The 13,838-nt window shown below is 39.2% G+C and overlaps 1 protein-coding gene across 1 annotated transcript in view; it reads left to right on the plus strand.

Annotated features, from left to right (window-relative positions):
- The window catches only part of SLC17A9 (solute carrier family 17 member 9), a 52,569-nt gene that overhangs the window by 32,155 nt on the left and 6,576 nt on the right, over window positions 1-13,838 (plus strand). The window contains exons 4-8 of the mRNA XM_044661163.1: window positions 202-301; window positions 8,392-8,522; window positions 9,799-9,895; window positions 10,317-10,413; window positions 13,008-13,095. Of these exons, the coding sequence (XP_044517098.1) occupies window positions 202-301; window positions 8,392-8,522; window positions 9,799-9,895; window positions 10,317-10,413; window positions 13,008-13,095 (513 nt within the window). The remainder of the gene's footprint in view (window positions 1-201; window positions 302-8,391; window positions 8,523-9,798; window positions 9,896-10,316; window positions 10,414-13,007; window positions 13,096-13,838) is intronic.

The raw sequence follows: 13,838 nt of genomic DNA on the forward strand, positions 1-13,838 counted from the left end.
TCTGTTATGTTGATGATGATTATTTTAACCACATCCAGAGTGGGGAGCTGGTTAGACCCACCCAGGTACCCTCCAAGACAAATCATCTAACCAAAGAAAATAAATATGTATATTTGTCAAATGAGTGAGTAAAAGAATGAATGATTTGGGAAGGCATTAATCTTTCTCTTTGGTCTGATTAGTCTGTCTTTTTTGTTCCAGGGGTTTATTTTCCTGCCTTGACAAGCCTGTTGTCTCAGAAAGTCCGAGAAAGTGAGCGCGCATTCACCTATAGCACTGTGGGTGCAGGTTCCCAGTTTGGGTAGGTTCTATTAGCACATTAATAATATTGGGGATAGGGAGAAGAGAAAAAAGAAAAAAATGAATGATGAGCTCATGTCATCGTGTCATGTTCCTCAAGCTAAGCTGCTGTTGAATTTGAGCCATGAACAATTCAGCCTCCCAAGAATGACACATGGGAAGAAATACCAGGGACTGTTTGTGGCAACAAAGGACATCAACACAGGGCACATCTGGATCTCTGGATGACAGGCATCCTGGAGGGCATCATTTCTGGATGTGGAAGCCCGAGGCTGTTGCTTCAGGAGATGAACAGAGACTTGTTCCTGAAACTATTCATGCCCTTTGAAATGCTGTTCCTTTATGCACATTTCCCTCTCTTAGCGTCAGGAGGGTTTGGGGTTTTTAGTTGGCAAATGGTTTGGAGGGGGGACTGTTGCTTCATCTGTTTCCTTTTTATCTGTTCTGAGAGACATGAGATGGGTCATTCCTTGCTCCCTCTCTTCTTTTTAAATTCCCTCTGTAGCTGTCCTGATGTAATTTTGGACAGCATGTGTTGTGGCATAGATGAGGCAGCAGTACCATAGGGCAAGGAAAATAGAAACACAGGCTCCACATGATTTCCAGGTAGAGCTTAATTTGTTTGACTGGATAACAGCCCAGTCTCTGCCCTCCTCTGGGCACAGACAGACCCTTGATAACCTTGTACTGAGGCAGATGGAGAAAGACAGGTGGGATAGGAGGAGAAGGAAGTCATTTCAGCATTCTTTTGCTTCTTAGGATACTTTGTTTTGAAGAGACAGAAAGAATGTATTACAGGATAACTAGAGATTGTTTTACTGTGTTACAATTTTGTAGATCTGGATATTGATTTGACTGAGACTTCAAAATTTTTCTTTTAACTCGAGATTTTTCTGGTGTGTGCAGTAGAACCTGAGTAAGCACCAAGGTGGCCTAGTATATTGAACACTGGCTTAGGAGTTGGGGGACTTGGGTTCTATTGTGAGTTCTGTGACTAATTCACCTTAAATAAGTGACTTTCCATCTCTGAGCATGAATTTCTCCATCTGTCAATAAGGGTTTGATCTTTAAGATGTTTTCCAGTTCCAACATTCTCAATTCTAGATTTTCAGAATTTGACAGCTGGAAAAGGAATTCCCCTGACATCTAGTCCAACCTACATTCAACAAAGGATCCCCTACTCAGCATATTCAGTCATTGGTCTTGCAGTGAGGGGAAATCTGCTTCCTCCTGAGACAGCCCAATTCCACTTTAGGATGGCTCTATTATTAGAAGTTTTTCATTATATCAAACTCAAATTTGTCTTTTTGCCACCTCTACCTCATACTCCCAATTCTGCCCTCTGGGGACAAAAAGAACAAGTTTAATCTCTCTTCCACATGACAGGCCTTCATATCCTTTTGAGGAAAGAGCTCTTTTCCTCTTTGATTCTCCTCTTTACACTGTAAAGGTTAGAATGGATTTAACTAAATTATAAGAATAAAAAATGTTGTGGTCGCTATTTATGGAAATTAACCCTTAAATCACAAGATTGTTAGTAGCTCTAATAGCTTTATTATAGTAAAATAAACATAAGAGAGGGAAATATAGAAAGGAGGTAAAGAATTATCCCAGAGTCTGTCTCAGAATCTCAGTCTCAGAAAAAAAAAAACCAAAAAACCCAACACTCTGTTTCCTGCCAGGTCTCACCTATTATATGCCTTTCCCTTCATCCACTAGCTCATGTATATCACCACCACCCCCAAACCAATCACAATTCCTCAATTAGCCTGACAGCACCCAGGGGGGCAATGCATGTGGGATCAATTTTCTGGTTGCTGATTGACCCAAATTCAAAACAAATGCAAGGGAAATCTAAATCTCTAATTGATCAGATCAAAATACAAATTCCCTTCTCACAACACTAAACATTCAGAATTCCTTCAAACTATCCCCATAGGACATTTTTTGAAGGGAACTGGTGACATTTTTCCCTTTGTATATTCTTCAATTTGTCAGTGTAACACCTTCCTCTTAACCCTCCCATCTAAACACAGTTCTCAAAGTTGCAGTCAAAGGCAAAGAATGACCTTTCTATCACCTTCTTTTATTCCTGAAAGCTATGTTGTTCTTAATGCAACTGAAGAGTATATCAGATTTTTTGGGTTTCCATGAGCCCTAATGACTCATATTGTTTGCATTTCACTAAAAGCTTCTCGTCTTTTATTTTCATGTTCGTGAATTCCAAAATTCCATTATTTGATCATCATCTTTTATCATCCCACCTTTTTTTTCTTTAAAAACCTTTACCTTCCATTTTAGAATCAATACTGTATATTGGTTTGTGGGAAGCCAATAAGAGAAACAGAGTCTCAAATAGAAAAATCTGAGATTCCTCTTTTGACCCTTTTTGTGATCCACACCCTTTCTTGTTGAAAAGTATTGTGGCCTTATTGAAAAGCTTTAAGCTCTTAGCAAAGAAGTTAACATTCTCTTCTTTGGTCAGGAATGCAGCTGCTGGGTCTTAAAAAGTGGTTTTAGACATTCAAGGCCAAAAAATTCAGGGACTTCCCGATCCAGCAAAATATTCCCAGACTTAGGGGGCAGTTGGGTAGCTCAGTGGAGTGAGAGTCAGGCCTAGAGACAGGAGGTCCTAGGTTCAAACCCGGCCTCAGCCACTTCCCAGCTGTGTGACCCTGGGCAGGTCACTTGACCCCCATTGCCCACCCTTACCAATCTTCCACCTATGAGACAATACACCGAAGTACAAGGGTTTAAAAAAAAAATATTCCCAGACTTAACTGATGATGAGGCAGCTACAATCCAACCTTGTACTCTTTTCTTCACCTTGAAGTTTCTGAGGTTTCTGTGTGTTGTCTAAACTAATTGCAATGTTTACAAAGCTGTAAATCTTTCTCTGTGCTTTTGGGTGAAAGAGAGTTTGAATTTTCATATATAATAAACTTGTGACTTAATGACTTAATGGCACATTGGAGAAGCAGCTATGAGTTACATACTTATGTCCAGTTACATACTTATCAACTAAGCCATCCTTATCAGAGATGAAGAATAGATTTGTAAGGCAAAAGGGCAGTAAGGGCTGGGCAATTATGTGATTTGGGATTATGTGACTTGTCCAGGGTCACACAACTGGGAAGTTCATCTCATCTTTTGGACTGAAATGTCCACCTCTGCCACTTCCTCTACTCCTCCAGTCTATGTCTGGCCATCAGCCCTTCCTCATACCTTATTCTAGTGCCAATTATCCCTCGCAAAGCATCCACCTTGCCTTTTTTTCACCATTTACTTCAAGTCTATTTGTGTGCTCCTGAGAGAAACTGGAGAAAATTACAAAACCAATCTCATGAAGCCCACCACAAATTTTTATTGCATAATTTCAACTGTGCCTTCACTGCTGTAAGACAATTATTTTACATCTCCCTAACTGATCACTATCACACTCACCACAGCAGTCCTTCCAAATGTTTTCATTCTATCCTTAAGCCTTCTATGGTATCTCTTTCTTTTACCCTTTTAGCTAAGGACCTTGCTTTATATAGTCTACTGAAAAAAATTGAGGCTGTTCACCAAAAACTTCCTCTTCCCTTTCCTTCTTCTCTCACATCACTTCAATTTGTTCCCCTGTTATCTTTTCCTTTATCCCTATATCATATGAAGAATTAGCCCTTTTCTTTGCCAAGGCCAACCCTTCTCCATGCATCCTTGAACCTGTTCCGTCTTATCTTCTCTAGATCTCTCTTTCCTCCCTCTATCATCCCCATTCTCTTCATAATCTTAAATCTCTCCCTTTCTGCTAGATGCTTCTTTGCTCCAACAAACATGTCCTTATCTCCTCCATCCTTTAAGAAAAAAACAACGCCTTAACTTGATCTGACTGTCCTTGCTAGCTATCATTCTATTTCTCTCTTCTCTTTCATGATTAAGAATTTACAATTGGGGCCTCTTTTTCCTTTCTTCTTACGCTTTTTGTAACTCTCCATAGCCTGGATTCCAATCTCACCAATTGAAACAGCTTGATCCAAATTTTCTAATGATGACTTAAATGCCAAACCTAATGGCATTTTCTCAGTATTCAGCCTCAGACTTCTTACCTTTCTGAAGAGCAGCTGGGTGGAGTAGTGTAGAGGGACAGGAAATGAAGTCAGGAAGACCTGAGTTAATATCTGACCTCAGATGCTTACTACACCTGTGACCCTGTATAAGTCATTTAACTGCTGTTTGCCTCAGTTTCCTCATCTCTAAAATGGGAATAATAATAGCACCTATTTCCCAGGGTTGTTTTGAGGATCCAGTGAGATCATATTTACAAAGTTCTTAGTACAGTGTCTGACACTTAGTAAGTGTTAGTCTTTTACACTTGGTTATCCTCTTTTCCTGAAAATTCTCTACTCTCTAGGATTTTGTGACACTGCTCTCTCCTGAATTCCTCTTACTTGTCTGACCATTCCTTCTTACCTTCCTTTGCTGGATCTTTATCCAAGTCATGCCCACTAACCATGGAAATTTCTCAAGGTGCTGTCCTGATCCTATTCTCTTCTTTCTCTGTACTGTCTTACTTGGTGATCTCATCAGCTCCCTTGGAATCAATTATCCATTCTATACAGATGATTTTCTGATCTATTTGTACAGCCCTAATATCTCTCCAGACTTTATCTTGTATCACCAACTGCCAATAGGATGTCTAGATGTCCCATGGACATCTCAAACTCATTATGTCCAAAACCGAACTTATAATTTCTTCCTCCCCCAACCTTTCCCTCTTCCAAATTTTACTATTTCTGTCAATAACACCATTTCCCAACTTCTTAGACTTGCAACTTCAGTGTGGTCTCTCAGTTTTTTAAAAAATTAAACAAAGATTTCAAAAATTATTTTAACTTCTGAATTTTCTTCCTCATTCATTGTGAAGGCAAGAAGTATAATACCCATTATTCATATGAAGTCATGCAAAGCCTGTTTCCACTTTAGCAATACTGTGAAAGAAAAAAAGCAACAAAAATTTAAAAATGAAAGAAAATATGCCTCATTCTATACTTAGAATTCATTAATCCTCTCTCCAGAGGAGGATAGCTTTTATTTTTTTATTGTGAGACCTTTGGAATTGTTGTGGATCATATTGATCAGAATAACTAAGCCTTTCACAGTTGATAGTCATTACAGTATTGTTGTAACTATATCAATGTTCTCCTAGTTTTTCTCACTTCCCTTTGCATCATTTAAGTCTACCTAGGTTTTTTTGAAACCATCCACTTTATTTTTTTTTTAATTTTTTTTAAACCCTTACCTTCCATCTTGGAGTTGATACTATGTATTGGCTCCAAGGCAGAAGAGTGGTAAGGGGTTAAGTGACTTGCCAAGGGTCACACAGCTGGGAAGTGTCTGAGGCCAGATTTGAACCTAGGACCTCCCATCTCTAGGCCTGGTTCTCAATCTACTGAGCTACCCAGCTGCCCCCCACTTCATTTCTTACAGCACAATAGTATTCCTACACAATCACATGCTATAGCTTTTTCAGCCAACCCACAATTGAAGGACAGGACATCCCCTCAGTTTCTAGTTCTTTGCCACCAAAGAATTAACTGTGTGTAAAGAATCAAATGTGTGTTTTAAAAAATATATATATATATATATTTACATATGGGTTCTTTTTCTTTGATCTCTTTGGGATACAGACCTAGTAGTGGTATTGCTAGGTCAGAATATGCACAGTTTTATAGCCCTTTGGGAATATTTCCAAATTATTCTTCCAAAGAGTTGGACCATTTCACAACTCTACTGACAGTACATTAGTATCCCTATTTTTCCAAACACATACACTTTAGCAATTGTTATTTTCCTTTTCGGTTATGTTAGCCAATCTAATAAATGTGAAGTAGTACCAGAGTTGTTTTAATTTGAGTTTCTGTAATTATTAATGATTGAGAGCATTTTTATGTGACTATTGATAGCTTTGATTTCTTCTTTGAAAACTGTCCGTTCATATCCTTTAACATCAGTGTTTTCTTCATTCTTCACTTGTATGACCCTTAAGCTTCAGGGACTTCCTATTACCACCCTCTAGAATCAAATGTAAATACTTCTCCCTAAGTTTTTTTTAAATTGTTTTTAAAAACCCTTACCTTCTTTCTTGGAGTCAATTGGCTCTAAGGCAGAAGAGCGGTAAGGGTAGGCAATGGGGGTCAAGTGACTTGCCCAGGGTCACACAGCTGGGAAGGGTCTGAGGCCAGATTTGAACCTAGGACCTCCCATCTCTAGGCCTGGCTCTCAGTCCACTGAGCTACCCAGCTGCCCCCTGCTTAATTTTTTTTTTAAATCCTTACTTTCTGTTTAAGTAACAATTCTAGGACAAAAGAACAGTCAGGCCTAGACAATGAGTGTTAAGTGACTTGCCCAGAGTCACACAGCTAGGAAGTATCTGAGGCCAGATGTGAATGCAGGACCTCCCTTCTCTAGGACTGACTCTCATTCCACTGAGACACATAGCTGTCTCTTCATTTCATGTCATAATCTGGCCCCTTCCAATCTTTCTAATCTCTTTGGAGTTTTCCCTCTTCCACATACTCTGTGATCCAATGCCATTGGTCTTCTAGCTATTTCTTAAGTAAGATACTCCCCATTTCCTGACTTCATACATTTTTACTCTCTAACTCCTATGCCTAGAATATTCTCCCTCCTCATTTTCACCTTTGGGGTTTCCCTGGCTCCCTTTGCTAAAATTGGAATGTAGCTAGGGGTGGTGAAGTTGAGGAGACTTTAGGTGAGAAATATTATACTAATGCTCTCTTTAAGTGTGAGCCTCAGGAGTACACAGAGAAGAGAAATTGAATGAAAATCCAAACATCCCTCAAACTTTGACTAGGAAGTCACACTTAATAGCAGCTAGGTGACTTGGTGGATAGAGTGCTGGACCTGGAATCTGGAAGATTGATCAGCCACTTCCTAGCTTTGTGACCCTGAGCAAATCACTTAACTTCTAATTGCCTAACAAAAGGATCCATTGGAGAAGGAAATGGGAAACAGTTCCACTATCCTTGTCAAGAAAACCCCAGAGATAGTTATGGTACATGGGCTCATGGAGAGTCAGATGTGACAGTCTCAAATATTCAGCATTCAACCCCAGTAGTCCTTCTCCTTTCTAGTGCAAGGAGGGAAGGGTATTTCATCATCTGTTCCCTCAGACCTGTATTGGTCATAGAATTTGACCAATGTTCAGCTGTGTTATCTTTTGTTTATTTGTTTCAGTTTTGTCTGACTCTTTGTGTCTCCATTTGGGGTTTTCTTGGCAGAAATACTAGAGTGGTTTGCATTTCCTTCTGTAGCTTATTTTATAAATGAGGAAATTGATGCAAACACGGTAAAGTAACTTGCCCAGGATCATGCAGATAGTAAATGTCTGAGGCCAGGTTTGCCGTCAGAAGATGAGTCTTCCTGCCTTCAGGTCCTGCATTCTATCCACTATGCCACCTCACTGCCAACAAAGTTATTTTAGACAATTTATATATTTTCCTTTTGACCCTAGTCAACTCCTACAGATATTTCCATGTTTCTTTGAATTCCCCATATTCATCATGTCTTACAAGGATAATAATAATGTTTTATTACCTTCATATACCTCAATTTATTCAGCCTTCCCCCAATCAATGGACACCTACTTTGTTTTTAGAATTGGGTTTTGTGTTTTTGTTTTTGTTTTTGTTTTTTGTTGTTGTTGCAACTATTAGAAGTGCACTGTAGGGGCAGCTGGGTAGCTCAGTGGAGTGAGAGTCAGGCCTAGAGACAGGAGGTCCTAGATTCAAACCCGGCCTCAGCCACTTCCCAGCTGTGTGACCCTGGGCAAGTCACTTGACCCCCATTGCCCACCCTTACCAACCTTCCACCTATGAGACAATACACCGAAGTACAAGGGTTTAAAAAAAAACAAAAAAAAACACACACACACACACACACAAAAAGAAGTGCACTGTGATTCTTGATCTATATATTGATTTTTTCTGGGATATGTCTCAAGGAATAGGATTACTAGGTCATTGGGTATGAACAGTTTAGTGACTTTTATAACTACTATTCCTTCTTTTCCTTTTCTTGTTTCAGGACCCTGGTGATTGGAGGAGCTGGCTCTCTCCTCTTGGAATGGTATGGCTGGCAGAGTGTCTTTTACTTCTCTGGTGTGTTCACTTTGATTTGGGTCTATTTTATGTACAGATACCTGCTGAGGAAAAAAGGTATTTCTCAAGATGACTCTTCTCCAAAAACAGATTCTGAGGCAGTTCCTTGTGTTATATATATATATATATTTCCAATTATATATAATAACAATTTTTAACATTAGTTTTCCAAAACTATGAATTCTGAATTCTTGCCTTCTTTCTCTCCTTGACATGGTAAGCAATTTGATCTAGATCATCCATGTGCAATCATGCAAAATATTTTTTGTATTTTATCTTTCCCAATTATACATAATAACATTTTTTAGCATTTGCTTTCCAAAATTTTGAGCTTTGTATTCAGGAGTAGTTTTTTGTGGACCAGCTCCCATCTTCCCATTAAAATTGGTTAGCATCTGAAGGGAAAAGTATTAAAGTAGCACAGTGTCTTCCTTGTGTGGGAAGAGCTCATGAGAGAGGTTATCAGGAAGAGAGCCTTTTAGCTTTGCAACAAGATAACTTTCATTTGGAGCTAGACACTTCAACTTGTCCTACTCTCAAAAAAAAAAGTTAATTTTAGTTGAGTTTTCATAACTTAGAGAGTTAGCTTTGGAGCCCAGGAGACTTAGGTTCAAGTCCTTAAAGCCCAGAAAACTTTCGTTCAAGCTCTTCCTTGAACTTACAGACTGTATGGTCCTAGGCAAGTCACTTAACTGTCTTGTGCTTTGAATAACTCTCTCACAGTTTATGTTGCAGCCTGTATGGTTAGAGGAAGTTTCCTTACCTAGAAGTTTCCTATACAAATTTCAGTCACAGGTTTGGTTCCTTTCCTGTAAGTTTACCAAATCCAGAACAAAAGGTTCACTTTTATAAGTGACTTTGGACAAAATAAATGTTCTTAGGGGATCTCAAAACCAAATCAGATCGAATCTGCTGTGAAAAGGTTAGTTAAAGATTGGGAAACAAAGACCAACTCTAGTCTCTGTGGTCTTGGAGAAAGACAGTTTTTATAAAGTGACTGGTTTCACTTTTCTTGATTTTTTTTTTTACTTGTGGGTGGCTGGAGTTAGGCACAAATATGAATGCCATGAGAGGACTGTTTTACTGTTCCATAATAAGTTCTCAGCAAATACAGTCTGAATGAGTGAAAGAGGGTATTCATTTCTACTAAACGTACAGTGTTCAAAGACATCCTGCATGGATGGACTGATCTCTCATGCTTTGGGGGTTGTACAATTATATTTTATATACAATAAATATACTTGTTGGAAATGAGCTCCATTAATTCCAAGTGAGCATGGTATATTTAATGGTTCTGAATGAATATTTGCTCTTAAGTGTTTCTTTCCTTCAGAACTTGTAATGTCGTTGGGAATTTTGGCAAAAGGCTTTTCCATTTCCAAGCAGAAAAAGGTTCCCTGGAGACAGTTATTTAGGAGACCTCCTGTGTGGTGAGTAAATGTTTGTATGATTGGTTAGAATGTGGTAGAAAGGGAGGGGGCCAGGATTGTGGGTTCCACTCCTTAGGGAGCCAGTTAACTTTGCTTCTATCTCCAGCCTCATTGTGCCATCTTAAAAAAGGCGTGCTTCTGGGTAAAAGGAAGACAAGAGTTCAGAGAGTATATACATGGTTTAAGGCAAATGCCTATATTGGAAACAAAAATCAAAGCTTAGGTTCTGGTAATAGTAGTTTCATATTTTTATATAAAGGATACCTATTTCAGAAACTTTGTGGGCAGTTTCTTCAGGCAAATGCTTAACAAACGACTACTAATTCTTCTCTTTGTTTGCTTGGCGTATAGTGGGGTTAATTTTTTCCCTCTACAGCCATCTGGGCCTATAATTTTTCCCTTTTTATTTCTTCTCTTACAGGGCAGTCATATTTGCTCAGCTCTCTTCTGCCAGTTCATTTTTCATCCTCCTTTCCTGGCTGCCAACCTTCTTTAAGGAAACTTTCCCCAGCTCTAAGGTAGGTTGACCTGCTCCTCAAGGAGTAAAAGGATTAAAGTTGCCTCTTGCTGGAAGAAGAGTCAGTTCAAGCTGGAAGATACATACAGAAGCATTAAAAATATTTTTTTGGGAAGGAATTGCATTTGGTCCTGGCATTGCACAGATCAGTGGTTATATTTGACCAACAGTCCATTATGATGCTGTATGACATGTACTTTATTTACCTTACATTGAGTATGTGATGGATAGAGAGCTAGCCTTAAATCCAAGAAGATTGCCTCCAACCCCTACTTGCTTGTGACCCTGGGCAAGTTACTTAGTCTCTCAGTGCTGTAGGCAACACTATTTTCTAAGGAATTGATTTTGTAGGGCAGCTGGGTGGCTCAATGGATAGAGCCAGTCCTAGAGAAATCCTTCCTCAGATACTTCCTAGCTGTGTGACTCTGGGCAAATCACTTAAGTCTTCATTGTTCTTCTGCCTTGCAACCAATATGCAGTATTGACTCTAAGAAGATAAGGGTTTTCTAAAAAAAAGAAATTGATGGGTTTTTTTTTACTTTTATTTTTAGATTTCTTAGATTTCCCATCACCTCCCACTGGGCTAGCCAAATAACAGTTTTTTTTTTTAAAGAAAAAATAAAAGGAAGAGAGAAATAATTCAACAAAACTGGTCAAAAGGTAGCAAAATCTGACATCATATGCAGTGCTCCACACCCATGGACTCCCATACCTCTGCAAAGTAGTGGGGGGCAGGTATCTTCTCATATTTCTACTAGAAATAGAATTTATGGTTATATTTTGTCTTTATGTCAATTAGATTTCCCTCTTTTTCTTTCTTAGAAACTTGTTCACTTTGGCAAAGAATATTTTTAAAAAGAAAAAAAGGGAGAAGTTGTTTTCCTTTCAGCAAAACTGATTAGCACTTAAAGATCTGACATCAAATGCAGCATTCCACACTTACCTGGGGATCCCACACATTTGTAAATGATTGGAGAGGTGTTGTATCATATCTCTTCTTTGGGGACAAACTTATTCTTTCTAATTTTACTACATTTCTTTTCAGTTGTTTTATGGTGGTTAGTTTTTTCCACGTACGCGACTTTAGCCATTGTGTATTATTTTCTTGCTTCTGCCTCACAATGAATCAGGTCATGTAAATCTTTCTTGCTATTTTATATGATAGCACAGTAACATTTCATTATATCCATTTATCACAATTTGTTTAGCTAGTTCCCCACTGATGAGCATCTACTTGACTACTTTATCACTACAAAATGTGCTTCTATAAACATTTTTGCTTATGTGAAAGTATAGATAAGCCCCAAGACTATAAGGTTCAGAGAAGGTGCCGACTTACATCAGTAGAGGGAATTTTTCACCTGGAAGTTCCCTATACCAATGAAATCACAAGTCTAGTCCTGACCTTGTTCCCCTGTCTTTAGCCACCATTGCTTCTTTTCTTATTATGGCTACTGGAATACCCTATCAATCACCATCATTGTGGAATGGGAAGTCCAAGGATATATTAATTTTCAGAACAGATATTAAAGCAACTAAACCTTATGCTCTAGGAGCAGCTATTAGAGAATTTCATTGATGAACATTTGTTATCAAAACTTCTTCCATTGGGCTTTGTAGAAGTCTTTGTGACAAGTCCTTGTTGCTGCAGCTGCCTTAGGATGAGACTTCTAGATGAGTGAAGGAGTTGGATCCATGATAAAGGAAAAATGTGTCTCCTGCTGGCCAAATGAGCTTCCTGCAGGAAGCTCTCTCAAAGCACACCAGCCCTCTTTGTTCTGGAGCCTATTTCTGTTTGTGATTCCTGAGGGGCAGATCCTCCAAGTGCCCCTTTTCTTCCTCCTTCCCCACTTTGAGCACAGGTAATGACAGACACAGTTTGTATCTGAATAAAATATCACCAGAATAAAATATCTAGACCTGATCAGACCCTCCCCTGGAAGGATCTCAGACTTTTCTATATGCCATGTAGTTTCCACTTTCCCCTGTGATCTCCAGATTCCAGGGTGTTAAAATAAGCAAAAGTTGTTGACAACAAATCACTCCTAAGGCTACACGTACACATGTACACGTACACACCCCTCTCTTGACATTCTGGCCATCTTCTCCAAAGTATTGGTTAGTCACCACTATACAGAGACACAAATAGAAGGAAAATACCAATCCCTTAATCCTCCACCTCTCCAAACTGTATTGATAGGCTGCTCTGTGGTTCTGCCTAGCTCTATTCCTCTCTCTTTTTTTTTTTTTTTTTTTGTGACCACCAAAAACATAATTTTATTGGGCTTGTTTTTCATTCAGATTTTGATATGGATCTTCTAAAATCTCTGTGCTGATAAAATAAATCCTTGCCAGCCTTTAATACCAGCAGTGTTACCTTGACCTTCTGCATTTACACTATTATTAACAGGATTGTCCTAACTTGCAGTTCCACACCCAGACTGGTTATTTTTGGCAGGACAGAATCAGTCCTGCCCTAATCAGTGCCCTAAGCCACTGAATCATGACCCATTAGTCTGACTTCCTGGGGAAAGGCCTGGTTGGCCTTCGGAAGGTTACTTAATCTTCCCTCTGGGGGTGGTTTATCTTTTTCAGGGCTGGGTGTTCAATGTTATCCCCTGGCTGATTGCAATCCCTACCAGCGTGTTTAGTGGTTTTCTTTCGGATCACCTCATCAGTCAGGGTAAGGACTGCCTGCTGTTCTCTGCTGCTTCCTGCTAGCTTGATTCCCCAGGTCCTGAGATACAGCAATCATGGATAGGCATCCCCTCTCCCGGAATCCCTCTCTGCATCCTCTTTCCTTCCCCCATCCCCTCCCCACCTAATGTGTGGAGAGGTAGAGGCTGGGGCTGAGGAAAAGTCATTAAATGAACAACTAGGAGAATGGTACTGCACCCTTTTCGTCTTATATGCTTGTACCTCTCATCAGCAAAAAAGGGACAGGATTATCCAGTAGTTCCTAGAGCATGCCTGGAGCACAGACTTTTCCTTTAAAAAAAAATCTTTTTTATTATTATGAACTTGGTGAATATCAATAAACATGAACATTTGAAGAACATGTAAAGAATACTGCATATCATGCAAAACTATGAATCTTGGTTATATACCATTTGGATTTTTAAAATATATTATTTATTTTTGACATTTAAAAAACTGGGTTGCAAATTCTCTCCATCCCTACCACTCCTCTCCTGCCCAGTGAGAAAGCTAGCAAAGACTTTTCCTTTGTAAAGATAGGATTGAAACCACACCATTTAGTTCTGATACATATAATAAGTGAGAAAGCTGTTGAGTGAATCGCAGACTGTACTTTCCTAGGCAAGGTGCCAGAGCCAAATGGGAGTGGTTTCCATCTCATCTTTAACTTTTTACATAAACACTGAAGGCCAGGATGAAAGACATGAGAGAGAGAGAGGGCGGGGGGGG

Source organism: Gracilinanus agilis, chromosome 2, assembly GCF_016433145.1.
Source record: "Gracilinanus agilis isolate LMUSP501 chromosome 2, AgileGrace, whole genome shotgun sequence".
Taxonomy (NCBI): domain Eukaryota; kingdom Metazoa; phylum Chordata; class Mammalia; order Didelphimorphia; family Didelphidae; genus Gracilinanus; species Gracilinanus agilis.